Genomic DNA, 14,438 nt, shown 5'->3' on the forward strand with positions numbered 1-14,438 from the left:
GGTGGCCAAGTTTATTCTTCATATACGTCCTCCTCCAAGTGACTATTCTTCTATATCACATTTCTTGAATATTTCCAATCATTTCAAAAAACCTTCCTTGATAATGGGAAGGAGTCAGTTGGCATAACATACTGAAGCTGCTTTATGAGGTGAGCATGCATAGCTTTGGAAATAGATGCTTGACTGGAGAGGCATTTTCTGGTTCAGTGGAAGACTAGAAGGACCCCTGAAACCTGTCTAACTTGAGACAATACTGGACTGAAATGCACATTAACATTTAAAATATTTCTATACCACCCAAAACTTGCGTCTATGGGTGGTTTACAATTAAAAACATTAAAAACATTAATAAATAATGTTGAATAAATGTGAATGTGTCTTCTGTGCCTGTTAAAAAGTTTCCAGAGATGGGGAGGCTCTTATTTCATTAGGGAGTGCATTCCAAAGTACAGGGGCAACAACGCAGAAGGCCCATTCCCGAGTAGCCGCCAAGCAAGTTGGCGGCAACCAGAGACGAACCTCTCCAGATGATCTTTACAGGTGGTGGGGCTCATGGCCAAAAAGACATTCTCTTAAATAACCAGGGCCTAAGCTGTTCAGGCTCTATAGGTAATAACCAGAACCCTGTATTTTGCCCGGAAACGTATTGGCAGCCAGTGTACTCCTTCAACACAGGAGTAATATGGTCTCTCCTAGATGACCCAAAGACCAACTTTGCTGCTGCATTCTGGACCAGCTGCAGTTTCCAGACTATGTATAAAGGCAGCCCCACATAGAGCGAAATCACAAAAATCCAGCCTAGAGATTGCCAGCATATGTACCACTGTTTTGAGGTTGTTCATCTCAAGAAATCAGCTGAAGCTGATAGTAAGCACCTCTGGCCACTGCCTTAACCTGGGACACCAGGGAGAGGTTTGTATCTAGAATCACGCCCAGACTGCGTATCTGTTCCTTCCAGGAGAGCGTGACCCGATCCAGAACCGGCAGATCAAAATCATCTCCCGGGTTCTGACCCTGCACAATAAGTACCTCTGTCTTATATGGATTCAGCCTCAGTTTGTTATCCCTCATCCAGCCCATTACTGCCTCCAGGCAAGCACTTATGGAGTTTATACCTTCTCCTGATGTTGACACAAATAAATAGATTTGGGTGTCAGCATACTGATAACATACTGCACCAAATCTCCTGATGATGTCCCAGCAGGCATTTAGGGAGGTTATGCCTTCTCCCAACGGTGCTGACATGGAGAAGTTGATTTGGGTGTCATCAGCTTACTAATAGCACCCTGCACTAAATCTGACGATCTCTCCCAACAGTTTCATGTTGATGATAAACAACTTCGGAGACAATACGGAGCCCTGAGGGACACCATAGTAAAGTTCAGATTATGAAGAGAACAACCGTTTCCAAGAGACACCATCAGGAATCTGTCCATGAGGTAGGAGTGGAACCACAGCAAAGCAATGCTTCCCACCCCCAATCCCCTAAGATGTCCCAGAAGGATACTATGGTCAATAGTATCAAAAGCTGCTGAGAGATCCAAAAGGACCAGAGTCACACTTCCTCTGTCAATTCCCAATTGGAGATCATCCAGGCCGACCAAGGCAATCTCCACCCCATAGCCCGCTCAAAAGCATGGAGATCGTCAGCACTTCTAAAACTTGTGACTACAACACTATTAACATGTGTATCTGAAGAACCAGTTTCATAGAATCCAAGCTTAATAGCAATAGCAATAGCACTTACATTTATATACCGCTCTATAGCTGGAAGCTCTCTAAGCGGTTTACAATGATTTAGCATATTGCCCCCCAACATTCTGGGTACTCATTTTACCGACCTCGGAAGGATGGAAGGGTGAGTCAACCTTGAGCCCCTGGTCAGGATCGAACTTGTAACCTTCTGGTTACAGGGTGGCAGTTTGACCACTGCACCACCAGTGGCTCAATTAATCCATTCAATTATTAGCACAATGCTAAACTTGGCAGCAAGCTAACCATGGCTATATATCACATGAATCCTATATGCAAGCTCATTTATGGTATGCAGCAATCTCAGTAGAAGTACTGAGCCTCAGAAAATATTTAACAGCTTCTTCCAGCTTAGTTTTCTCCACTGCATACTTAGATGAGTGGCAGGGAAACTTGGAGACCTCCTTTGCCATATTGTGCTCCTCAGATAATTAGCAACTACTGTGAACACCCCTTCACTCCTCCACTTTCTGAACTACAAAGATTTCCACAGGGCCAAATCCTAGAAGTCTAGCTTGTAGACCCCTCCCTTCCTCACTAACCAATTAGCAAAGGGGGAAAGAGGGTCATTTCTGCATTAATCACCAGTGGCAAGCCATGGGAATCATCCCTGCCTCTAATTTCCTTCTTACAGTGTCCGGTGGTATCCTTGTATTCGCATCACAAAACTACTTAGTACTAAAAAATTCATTTGCTATTAGAAATACAACATCCAATCTAAAAAGTAGATTGCTCATTCACCATCACCACCTTTTAGTTTTACCTGAATCATCTTTAGGGACATCTGATACAGGAGACAGTGTAGTTCCTGTATGAAGGAGGGAGGTAAATGCCACATTACATTTTTAAAAATAGTAGTAGTAGTAAAGAAATTCTGAAAATAGAGAATTTTCTCTCCATCTATAACAGATTCGTTTGCCCAGATATGAACAAAAACCATTACAGATGAAAACTATGGAAGACCTGAAGAAGACCTATTCATAATCAAGTTAATATAAACCTTTATTTTAATTTCAGAAGCGTAAAATTTCAAAACATGCAACTGTGTGCATCATTCTCACTTCTCTAAAACGTATCCATGCATTTTAACAACTTGCAGCCTTACAATAAAAAAATGCAAAACAAATTGCCTGTATTTCTCAAAGAACAGAAGAGATGCTAGCCACATAAAGAACACCATACCATAAACACGAAGTTGGACTGGACCAACTACGGTCTATGAAAGCAAAAGCCCCAGCAAACTACCAAGATGGAAAGAAAACCTAAACATTTATCCAAACAACTCAGATTTTTTGCTGTTGAGGTTATTCAAGGGAAAGAGCAATTCAGGACTAAAGAAACAGATTTCTTAGACTGTAAATCTAGACACAGCAGTCAACCTAGAGCAGGGCTACACAGCTCAAGCCCTCCAGCTGTTTTTAGATTATGACTCCCATCATTTGCAGCCACAGTGGCCAATAGTCTGGCATGATAGCAATCATAGTCCAACATCTGCAAGAGGGCTGAAGTTTTGTAGCCCTGGTTTAGAGAGTTAAATTAAACCAAGCAGTCAACATGTACTAGGTGTTTAAGGAGCAAGTATACTCCCTACATTTACAACTGCCACCATATCACGGTAAAATGCTCCCATTTCTCCCCCACACTTTCAGAAGCTATCTTCTCACAGCTCTCTACACAACAGACTCCCCCCCCCGCCAACGTAGTAGGTTGGTCACATGATCCTTAATAAGGCAGGACAAGTGTCCTACCTAAGGTCGGGAGAGCTGTGCATGCTCCTGTTTTGCGATTGTGCATTTTTAAAGAACAAGGCAGAATGTGGGAAGCGATTGTCTGAGGCCCCACTGGATAGAAGGGCTTTTTCTCCTATCTCATTAAACAGCTGGGCGCAACTGCTGGATAGAACAGAGCCCTCCAACCCTGAGGAACCTCACAGAAATTCACTTACTCCACTCCACCTCGAGGTCATTCTCACAACCAGTCCTACCTGGGTAGGAGAGCTGTAGCCCGGGTAAGGCTAGCCATGAGAACCAATGGGATTGGTTCGATCCTGGCACTCCTCCACCGGGTAGCCTGGGTTTCATACCTGGGCTAATAGTAAGATAGGAGGATGTGCTCCTTCCTACTTCACCACCACACTGGCAGCCTGAGCTTCCATAGAGCCAGGCAGAAGGAGCGGCCTGGCAGTGGGGAATGCCAATAGGGAGCGTATTCCACAGTCCTGGGGCAGCAACCGAGAAGGCCTGTCTCCGTGTGGCCACCAGACGAACTGGCGGCAACTGGAGTCAGACCTCCACAGACAACTGCAATGGACGGTGGGGCTCATAATGAAGAAGACGTTATGTCAAATACCCCAGGCCTAAGCCATTTAGGGCTTTATAATTAGCACTTTGTATTTTGCCCGGAAACCTACAGGAAGCCAGTGTAACTCCATCAGCAGAGGTGTAATGCGTTCTCTCTGAGATGATCCAGAGACCAGCCTGGCTTATGAACCAACTGAAGTTTCCGGACTACGTACAAAGGCAGCCCCATGGAAAACGCATTACAGAAGTCAAGTCTGGAGATTACCAAGGTATGTACCACTGTTTTGAGATCATTTATCTTCAGAAACAGATGCAGTTGGTGTATCAACTGAGGTTGATAGAAAGCACCTCTGGCCACTGCCTCAACCTGAGAAAGCAGGGAGAGGTGTGTATCCGGGAGTACTCCCAAGCTGCGAACCTGTTCCCTTTGGGGAAGTGTGACCCCTCTAGAACAGGTAGATCAAAATCGTAACTGGAGTTCTGACCCTGCACAATAAGTACTTCCATCTTATCTAGATTCAGCCTCAGCTTATACTCCCTCATCCAGCCCATTACTGCTCCCAAGCAGGCATTTAGGGAGGATATGCCATCTCCTGAAGAAGTTGACATGGAGAAGTAGATCTGGATGTCATCAGCATACTGATAGCACTCCGCTCCAAATCCCGATGATCTCTCCCAGCAGTTTCATGCAGATGTTAAAGAGCATTGGAGAGAGTATGGAGCCTTGAGCATCATCATATTTAAGCTGAGATTTAGAAGAGCAACAATCTGCAATTGACACCATCTGGAACCTATCTGAGAGGTAGGAGTGGAACCACTGTAAAACAGTGCCTCCCACCACCACCACCACCACCACTCTTAGACGTTCCAGAAGGATACTATGGTTGATAGTATCGAAAGCCGCCAAGAGGTCCAAAAGGACCAACAGAGTCACACTTCCTCTGTCAATTCCCAATTGGAGATCATCCATCAGGCCGCCCAAGGCAGTCTCCACCCCATAGCCCGCCCAAAAATCAGTTTGAAATGGGTCTAAATAATGAGTTTGATCCAAGACCATCTGGAGCTGAGAGGCCACCACCCTCTCAATTACCTTGCCCAGCCATGGGAGTTTAGAGACAGGCCTATAGTTGCTCAACTCCGAGGGATCTAATGCAGTTTCTTTAAAAGAGGTCTAATAATTGCCTCCTCAAGACAAGGAGGCATCCTGCCCTCCCTCAGAGAGGCATTTATAATTTCCACCAAACCTCCTACAACCATCTCCTTGCTAGGCAGAACAAGCTATGTTGGACAAGGGTCAAGAGAACAAGTGGTGGACTTCACCGCCCCAAGCAGCTTGTCCACATCCTCAGGAGTCACAAGATTGTTTTTGTAAGCAATCACAGTGGTGTTGTCCATTTGTATCTGAGTCACTTGGTTCGTGATGGTTTTTTGAAAAGACTTTAGTGCCTTGAAGGCAGTCAGGTGCTCCAGGAAGTTTATATGCAACTGCGTTTCTCAAGCAGACCAAAGGCCCTGAAGCCTCAGCTCTGACAGATGAGCCCCCCAGCCTAGCATAGAGGCATCTGTTGCTACCGTCAGTGTGGGAACTAGGGTTTTGAGTGGTATTCCCTATAGGAGATTTGCTCCATTGGTCCAGCACTGCAGAGAAGCCAACATCCTCTTTGGTAGGAACAGGATCTTGCTCTGTGGATAGACATTGGGACGAAACTCCGACAAGTACCATGTCTGTAGGCCCCTCAGTCTGTCTCGCATATCGTACTGTAAACATGCAAGAAGCCATCAGGCCGTAAGCACCTGGATAGCTTTTGCTTTCTGTTGTGGTGCTGTTTAGAATGTTCTCACCATTTGTCATATGCATTTGTACCTGTCCTCTGGTAAATATGCCCTCTGTTATTCCATATATAGTACTGTGCCAATGTACCGGAGTCATTTGGCAGGCTGTAGATGTGACTTATTCCAATTGATCTGCACCCCCATGTCGTGCAATAGAGATGTCACACACTGTACTTGGGAAATTAATTCTACCCTTGTTTTTGCAGTGAGGAGCCAGTCATCAAGTTATGGTAAGATGGAGAGGCCCTGCATCCAAAGATAGGCTATAATTGCTGCCATACATTTTGTAAACACCCTTGGGGCTGTCGCAAGGCCTAAGGGTAGCACAGTGTACTGGTAAATTTCTGTGCCCACCATGAAGCGTAGGTATTTCCTGTATGCTGATGTGAAAGTATGTGTCTTTCAAATCCAACGTTGTGATGCACCTTTCTTCATGTAGAAGTAGAAGGATTGCTTGCAGCGTTATGCAAAACTTCTGTACCTCAACATACAGGATCAACCAACATAAGTTCATTATTGGGCATATGCCTCCATCCCATTTTGGGATTTGAAAGTATCAGGAGTAAAATCCCATTTGACTGTGAGCCCATTGCACTGGCACAATCATCTGTTTCTCCAACAATTCTTTGACCTCTTCCTTCAAGGTTTTTGTCTTGGGAGTATACTTTATTCCTGAATACTCCGGCAGAATTATGAATTTTGAGAGCAAGCAAAAGTGTTGCTTGGCCTGCTGTGCGGTCTTGTTACGGTTCTGCTGGTTTGTCTTATTTCTAGTAGCATATGGTTTCCGATTGTATGTCTGGTACGGCTTTCTATAGTCTTTTCGCTCATTCTGCCAATACGTGTTCTGCCTCCTTTGAGAACGCCAATATCTTGAATTAGTAAATGTTGGGATAGTGAATAGTTTGCTGTGTTCGACCTTTCCCATTGTTCCATTGTGGTGACTGTCTTGTCACAGAACCACCTCTTGCCACTGAATGAGAGTGCCTCTATGTGATCCTGCATGTCCTGTTGTAGCATAGTTGCACGCAACCAGGCATGTCGTCTTGGCTTTATTGCAGATGTTAAAGTGCAGGATTCCGACTCTGCAAGATGCTTTGCATTACTCAATTGCTGGCGTGTTACCGTAGTTGTCTTAATAAAGGTATTTTCAAATCTTCTGAAATTCCCCTGGAGTCAGATTGGAGCGCTCTTCAAACATCATTTCCCAAAAAGAATGTGTATTTTGATTAACAAGCTATGTAGTTGGCGATCTTAATAGTAAGGCATGCTGTTGAGTAAGTCTTTCTGCCTAGAACATCTAGCTTCTGCCCCTCTGTGTCTGCAGGAGTTGTGTGGCACTTTCCTCCTTTGGAAGTTGACACACAATCTATTACCAGTGAGTTAGGTACAGGACATTTCATAAGATACTCATTCTCCTCTTCTTGTATCCTATACAGCGTTTCCAGGCCCTTTGGTGTTGATGTGGACGTCTGGACAACTTCCCAAGCTGACTTTGCAGCCTTAGTAATGACAGGTAACATTGGTAAGTATACAGGTTGTAGTCCTCAGCCACTTCTGCTATCTGCTGGTGATAGGTTTTCATCTCATCTGTTGGAGATACAGACGGAGTTGTCGATACATTCTGGCTACGTTCAGGGATGTGTTCCTCTGACTTACCCCAAGGAGTCTGATGCATAACTTTACCCCTCATCCAAAGAGTCTTGCTGCTCAGCCGTACTGACACTTGAAGTCTCCCATGTGTCTGCGGTGCTTTCAGCCGAAGATGTGGCCCTTTCGAGCATGGCCCATGTCACGCTTTTCTCTGCAGGAGGATTCCTTTTGTCCATCCTTTCAGTGTCTCTTGCCTGGATCGTTTGTGTTGCAGTGCTCTGTGGCACCAGCATAGTCTGTGTAGCCATAGCAGGTCCCAATATTGGTCCCTTTGTTTTTGACTAGATAGTTGTTGGAACTATCGGTAGGGCTGGAAAGTTTGTTTGAATGGAAACATCTCTTATTTGGGAAATTGGTCTTTGTTGTGTGATTGTGTGCACTGACGTGTCCCGATAATTATGTCTGTTAGGTGTTACTTGTGTCGCCATCTGGGTTAGTTGTGTAGTTTTTTGTATTGGCCACTGTTTCAATTTAGAATACTCTTCCAGCGATAGGGTGATGGAGGTATCCCCCGAAACTCCTATGTGGTAGCAACCCAAGCACTGGGGTGGTTCTATATGGGCTTATATTCGAATCTGATGGTGCCCTCTGCACCGAAAGATGTTGCTCTGATTCCTCCTCCTTGACATCCAGTTCATGGCTAAAGAAGCCTTTGAACATTGTAGTTGATGGGCTACTCTCTCTAGACTCAATGAGCTTTATGATATCTACAAACTATGTTGGGTCCAACTCCTCCTTGGGCTCGATATTGTGCACGATGTCAAAGCCGACAGGTGTTCATTCACTTGGCTTCGATGCTGAGGATGTCGCCATCAAACGCAGCTGTCTCGGCGTTGACAGGGATTGTTGTGGGGTTGGCACCGGTGAAAGCGAAGCTGCTCGATGTTGTGGTTCCGGCATCAGTGTCTTAGTCCGATGCCGCCCCAATGTTGATAGGTCCTTCACCTGCTGCAACCCCATCAGAAAGGGGGTTGTCTTGGGTGTTCTGCCATGGTGCTTCTTGTGTGACTTGTCTCCATGTTTCTTTAGTGGCAGTATGCCTGCCAGAGTCTCTCCCTTTCTCTTTGATTTGTTCCATTTTGGACAGGCTCGTATGGTAGCTTGTCTTTTGAAGGGCGTTTCATCCCTCGAGGTTAAGGCTACTGCCCCAGACACGGAGGATTTAGACTGCATTTGTGCTGCAGTCCTTGATGCTGATTTCGAGGTTGAGCCCCAAGCCACAGGAATGTGGGGCATGGTTTCCTTTGGACGTAACACATTCTCCAGCAATGCAACTTTAAGCCAGGCTGCCCGGTTTTTCAAAGTCTGCTTCGAAGATGAAGTGCAGACTAAGCAGGCTGCGGCACTGTGGCCCTCCCCCACACACAGCAAACAGAGTTGGTGGCTGTCTGTTGAAGAGAGTTTGCCCTTGCAGTGTCCACACTTTTAAAGGTGGTTCTCTCCCTAGGACCCTTCACATTCATGGGAGGCATAATAGGGGCTTTGCCCAATAGAGTAATCAATTCTAGTCCCAGGTCAAGCCAATAAATCCCACTAAAGACCGAGTCAAAATCGACAAACATTCTTGTAGTCCATTTAGTGTTCCGTAATCAATGCACCGTGAAATTCCCCAAAACATAACAAAATCTGTGGAGTAGTCCTTAGAGTAGCTGTTCCGTTCCATATTCAAGCTGCTGAAACGGCCCCCACCTCCCCAAGGTTTATTTTTGAGGAGCTTTATAAATCTGAAGAAGTTATTGCTAAGGTGGTCAGAAAGAGGGACACCTAACCGCCAGTAGAAGATACTGCACAGCACGTGCAGGAGGCGAGAGGCATCTCGGCGAGTTAAAATTTTTTACCCAAAGTTGGTCTGCGCAGGGGCAGAACCCATTGTTTATGACTGTCATGCGATCATGATACATCCAGCTACAAGTGTTTCTTAAACCTTAAAGGGGGGAAAACACTCATGAAAGCAATATACTACAAAGATCTCCCGACCCTATATCTCACCTTCCTGTGGCTGATCAATGGCCTATTCTGTCCTTTCCACACTAATTTAACATGGGATTTCAGATCTGATGCAACATTTTTGTCATGCGTTTCACTTTTTCTCTATAATGCCAATACCCCAATACTATTGCATTCTCTTGTAGCTTTTCCCTAGCCAAGTTTTCTCACAATTTCTTCCTAATTCACTAAATCCTCTCTCTTTGGTCATTTGTATCAGTCTTAACAGTCAGTTTCTCTCACCTTTGTTTTATCCTAGAGCTTCCACAAGCTCACTCCATTGCCACTTTACACCTTACACCTCTCTGGTGACTCTCTCAATTCACATTTAATCTATAATCCCTCTCAACTTGCCAAATTTCTTCCCAAACATCTCACATTTTGACTGACATCTTGACTGACTGTGTGCATGGAGTGTGCGTGTGTGCACACACACCCCTCTGAAGTACTGAGGCTCATGCAGGGAACAATATTTACGAAATACCCCCTTTGTCTAGAAGCACTCCACACAACCTGGAACTAGGTCACTGAGGGCTGCATGGCTCTCAAGGATCTACTTCCGGGTCATGTTAAACATTTCCAAGGGAGGGGAAAATCAGATAAAGTAATCTCCCCCACTGCCATGAGACTCCATGCTTCAGCAGCAGGATTGCTAGCTGCACGTCAAATTGTTTTTGCTCCACATGGACATAGACTGGTCAGGACATCAGTCTTTGGTAGTCAACCTAAGCATCAGAGACACAACCTGTAGCATCTAAGCCTGCAATTTTGCTTGTTTTGTTCCATCATAACTCCAAGATGCCGCTGTCTTATATTGACTCATACCAATGCCCCACCTATCTCTGTACTGCCGATGCTGACTGGCACTTGCTCTCCAAGGCTTCTGTATACAACAGCACGTGTTCTACCATTGAACTAAGGCATCTTCCCATACCATTTTAAAGGATTCCCAGTATCCAGGTTGGGAAAAACCTTTGCTCAGGAACTTGGAAAGTTGTTGCCAGTCAGAACAGGCAGTACTAGACAAGATGGACCAATTGCCTCGATTGATATAAGGGAACTTCATCCCTTCACAACACAGCCATGCATCTTCAACATTAAGCAGCACGAGCAAACTCTACAATCTAGAAAAAGTTCAAAGCAACTGTTTACCAATTTCATGTTTAGTGGTTTCTTCTCTTGATTCAGTTGGGCTTACAGTTGGTACAGTGGCTGGCCCTACATAACAAGAAACAGGTATAGACTTTCAAGTGATGGCTGCTGCTACAATAATATGTTCAAAATACAAGAGTCAGAAGAGTAGAAACAGGGTGCCATTAATGGAAAGTTCACAAACAGTTTTCTTTCATGACACTGTCCTTGCAATCATTACTAGTAGCCATTCACAGCCTATCTGGTAGATTCCAGATGGTGTTGCTCAGAGATAGTTGCTCTCTGGAACAATAGCTATTGTATGGTGTGTCTCAGGGCTCCATCCCATCTCTGATGCTTTTTAAACATCTACATGAAAATGCTGGGTGAGATCAGAAAATCTGGAGCAGGGTGTTATTAATATGCTGATGACACCCAAATCTATTTCTCCATGACATCATCATCAGGAAGTGGCATAGTCCCACAAATGCCTGCCTACTCACAGCAAGGGAATGGATGAGAAATAATAAATTGAATCTGAATCCAAGGAAGACGGAGGTAAGGGGGCAAACTTTGAGGGATATGATAGGTCTTCCTGTTCTGGATGGGGGCTGCACGCCCTCCTGAAGGAACATGTATGTAGCTTGGAAGCACTTCTAGACCCAGGCCACATTCTGGTTTTCTCAGGTTGAGGCCATGGCCAGGAGTGCTTTCTATCAACGCCAGTTGATAAGACATTATGTTCGTTCCTTGAAGATAAGGATCTCAAAACTGTGGTGCACTCTTTAGTAATCTCTAGGCTTGACTACTGCAATGCATTCTACGTGGGGCTACCTGTGTATATAGTTAGGAAACTTCAGTTGGTTCAAAATATAGTGGCTGGATTGGTCTCTGGGGTTTCTCAGAGATAACATATTATGCTGATTTTAAAACAACTGCACTGGCTGGCAATAGGTTTCCGGGCAAAATAGGAAGTGCTGGTAATTACATTCATTCATTCATTGAATTTATATGCTGCCTAGTATAAAGATGTCTAGGAGGTGTACAGAATTAAAACAAAATATAACACATTTAAAATTCATAAAAAAGATTTAAAAATCATAGATAAAAGCACATTAAAAACAAATTTAAATTTAAATTTAGAGCCCTAAATGGCTTAGGACTGGGTTACCTGGGAGAGTGCTTTCTTCTGCATGATTCCCACTGTACATTAAGATCATAAAGAGAGGTCCGTCTCTGTATACCACCAGCTCATCTGGCAGTGACTCAGAAGCAGGCCTTCTCAATAGTAGCTCCTGGGTTGTGAAATGCACTCCCTATAGACCAGGGTAGGGTTGTATAAACCGGCTCAACGTTCGACAGGTTCAACGTCGAGCCGGTTCAGTTCGCCGGTCCAGGGTCAAACCAAACCACCCTCCGGTTCAACCCCGGACCGAACACCCCCCAACTGTTCGGGGGGTTCACGCAAGGGTTTTCTAAAAATTTTTTTTACCTTTACTCGCTTGGGGGGAGTTCATTGAGATGGTGGAGGGATCCACTGAGGTTCCCCTCCCCCACGCTGGCTTCTGTTCTCACTGCCAGCGGCCCATTCGGTCGGTTTTTTTGGCCCTTTGAACTTCGGCGTGGTGGCCATTTTGGATGCTGCTATGCCTGCTTAATTGACCTTTGAGAGGCCTGGCATGACACAGACCTTGCAGAGGCCAATTGCACAGGTACGGTGGCATCCAAAATGGCCAGCGTGCCGAAGTTCGAAGGGCCGAAAAACCGGCCAAATGGGCTGCTGGCAGTGAGAACAGAGGCTGGCGTGGGGCTCAGTGGATCCCTACCGCCATCTCAATGAACTCCCCCACAAGGGAGTAAAACAATTTAAAAACAAACCACATTCAAGACCCCCCCTCCCGGACTGAACCGAACCGGGGGTCCAAGTCGGTGCCAGACCGAACTGGCCCAGTCAGGTTTGATTCAGGTCCAGACTTGAACCGAACCGGGCCAGCCGGTTCTGTGCACATCCCTAAACCAGGGTTGATCCGGCCCTCCTACAGATGCTGGCCTACAATTCACATAATCCCCAACTACTGGCCATTGTGACTGGGGATTATGTGAATTGTAGTCCAAAAACTGCTGGAGGGCCTAAATTGAGCGGGCCTGCTAGAGAAGTTTGTGGCTTAACATCTTTACCAGCCTTTAAAAGAGCCCTTAAGTCAGACTTTTTTAGCCAGGCTTTTAGTAGTCTCTGAATGTTTTAAATTTTAATTGTTTAATAGTTCATTCTATTCTGTTTTGATTGTGTTTATTTTTGTAAACCGCCTTTGGAGCCAGGCAGTATATAAATTAAAAAAGAATAAATATCAGTGGCTGCTAGTTACAATGACAAGCCACCTCCAGTTGTACAAGTATGTTTATGAACAACAGTTGTGCTGGGAAGCAGCAGCAGCAAAGACGATTGCCTTCAAGCCCTGTTTATGGGCTCCCTAGGAGCAATGGTGGATTACAGCAGAGGCAGAAGAGGCATCTGCCTACAGCAGCGAAACTAGAGGAGCGGCAACTTTTGCTGCTCCTCAAATTTTGCTGTGCCTTTTTGGGGGCGGTGGTAGCTGCAGGGGGGGCACGAGGGGAAATCGTGCAAATGCCATCTTCTCACAGTTATTTATGCAGGCACTTTTTAAAGAAAGTATGTTTCTAGCACTTAAAGTAGCGTGAACAGATTTGGAAGTGTGTGGGTAATGCCTGGTGAAATCTCAGAAGTGGGATGGACGTCTGAGAGGTTTTGGTGGAGACGAGGGGCTGAAGGTGAGGGAGGGGGTCCTATAATGCCATAACAGTTGGCACCTTCCCATGACTTTGAGAAGTAACATAACTTTTATGAATTAAAGATATGCACTTAAGTTCAATGTCCCTAACACAAATTCTGCAGCATGTGTTACCTTGGTTGACTGTGTGCGTGCGTGTGTGCGTGCATGCACAGGACAAGTGTAACCTCGTAAGAACTGTATACAAATAGATCATTGCTCCATAACTTTTATTAAGCCAAGTTTACCTTGCTATAGCCCCTGGGTTTACAAATGGATAATAACAAATTAGGATCAAATGAAGTAGCTGGAATGTGGGCTAAGCCAATTTGCAAAAGCAAATAAGTTGTACAGAAATTCATAAGCCTTTTGGTTCTCCAGAGTAGCCGAGAACACAGCCCTGCTGGCTCAGACCAAAAGCTCATTTGTTCCAGCATCCTGTTTTCCACGGAAGCCAACTGGCTGCTCCTAGGCAGGGGCGGATTAACCTCTTTGCCGCCCATAGGCAGAGATGATTGTGCCAATGGAGTGGGGGGGGATCTCTCCCTTTTCACTCTTTAAAAACATCGCCGTTGCCGCAGCTGGCTGCAGGGGGGGCGAGGAGGGAAGAGTGCCTCCTTTTAGTGTACCATTTAAAATGATGCCAGGAGCGGTGGTGGCCTGACCTCTGTCCCCACTGCCCTCCAGTAACTGTATCATGCGTTACCCTGCATGCTCGGGCTCCGCCTCCGAAGCCCAGCGAGCTCCTCTTCCCCCTCGCATTTCAGGCAGCCGCTTGCTTCCTGAACAGCCTTTATTTCCCTTTCTCTCCCTCCATACATGCTAGCTTTGCTAGCTTGGGAACAAAAGTCAAGCATCATACACACTATGGTGCTACATAAAGAGAACATTTTATGCATTAATCTAGAAGAGGGTTTCTTACTCATATCACAGACAGAACTCACTTCACCTTAAGTAGGCACACATTGAGGGGTGAGGGTCTGGGGAGGAAAAA

At 45.4% G+C, this 14,438-nt stretch overlaps 1 protein-coding gene across 16 annotated transcripts in view; it reads right to left on the reverse strand.

Moving 5' to 3' along the window:
* Positions 1–14,438, reverse strand: part of LOC128321999 (complement decay-accelerating factor transmembrane isoform-like) — a 125,444-nt gene that overhangs the window by 17,603 nt on the left and 93,403 nt on the right. For 8 of the 16 annotated variants that reach the window (XM_053242652.1, XM_053242659.1, XM_053242651.1 and 5 more), the window contains 2 exons: positions 10,677–10,742; positions 2,516–2,560 (listed from right to left, as the gene is read on the reverse strand). The exons of 3 other annotated variants lie outside the window; for them this stretch is intronic. In XM_053242652.1, the coding sequence (XP_053098627.1) occupies positions 2,516–2,560; positions 10,677–10,742 (111 nt within the window). The remainder of the gene's footprint in view (positions 1–2,515; positions 2,561–10,676; positions 10,743–14,438) is intronic. 5 more of the 16 variants (XM_053242656.1, XM_053242661.1, XM_053242653.1 and 2 more) reach the window with 2 other exon arrangements.

The sequence above is a fragment of the Hemicordylus capensis genome, chromosome 4, assembly GCF_027244095.1.
Source record: "Hemicordylus capensis ecotype Gifberg chromosome 4, rHemCap1.1.pri, whole genome shotgun sequence".
Taxonomy (NCBI): domain Eukaryota; kingdom Metazoa; phylum Chordata; class Lepidosauria; order Squamata; family Cordylidae; genus Hemicordylus; species Hemicordylus capensis.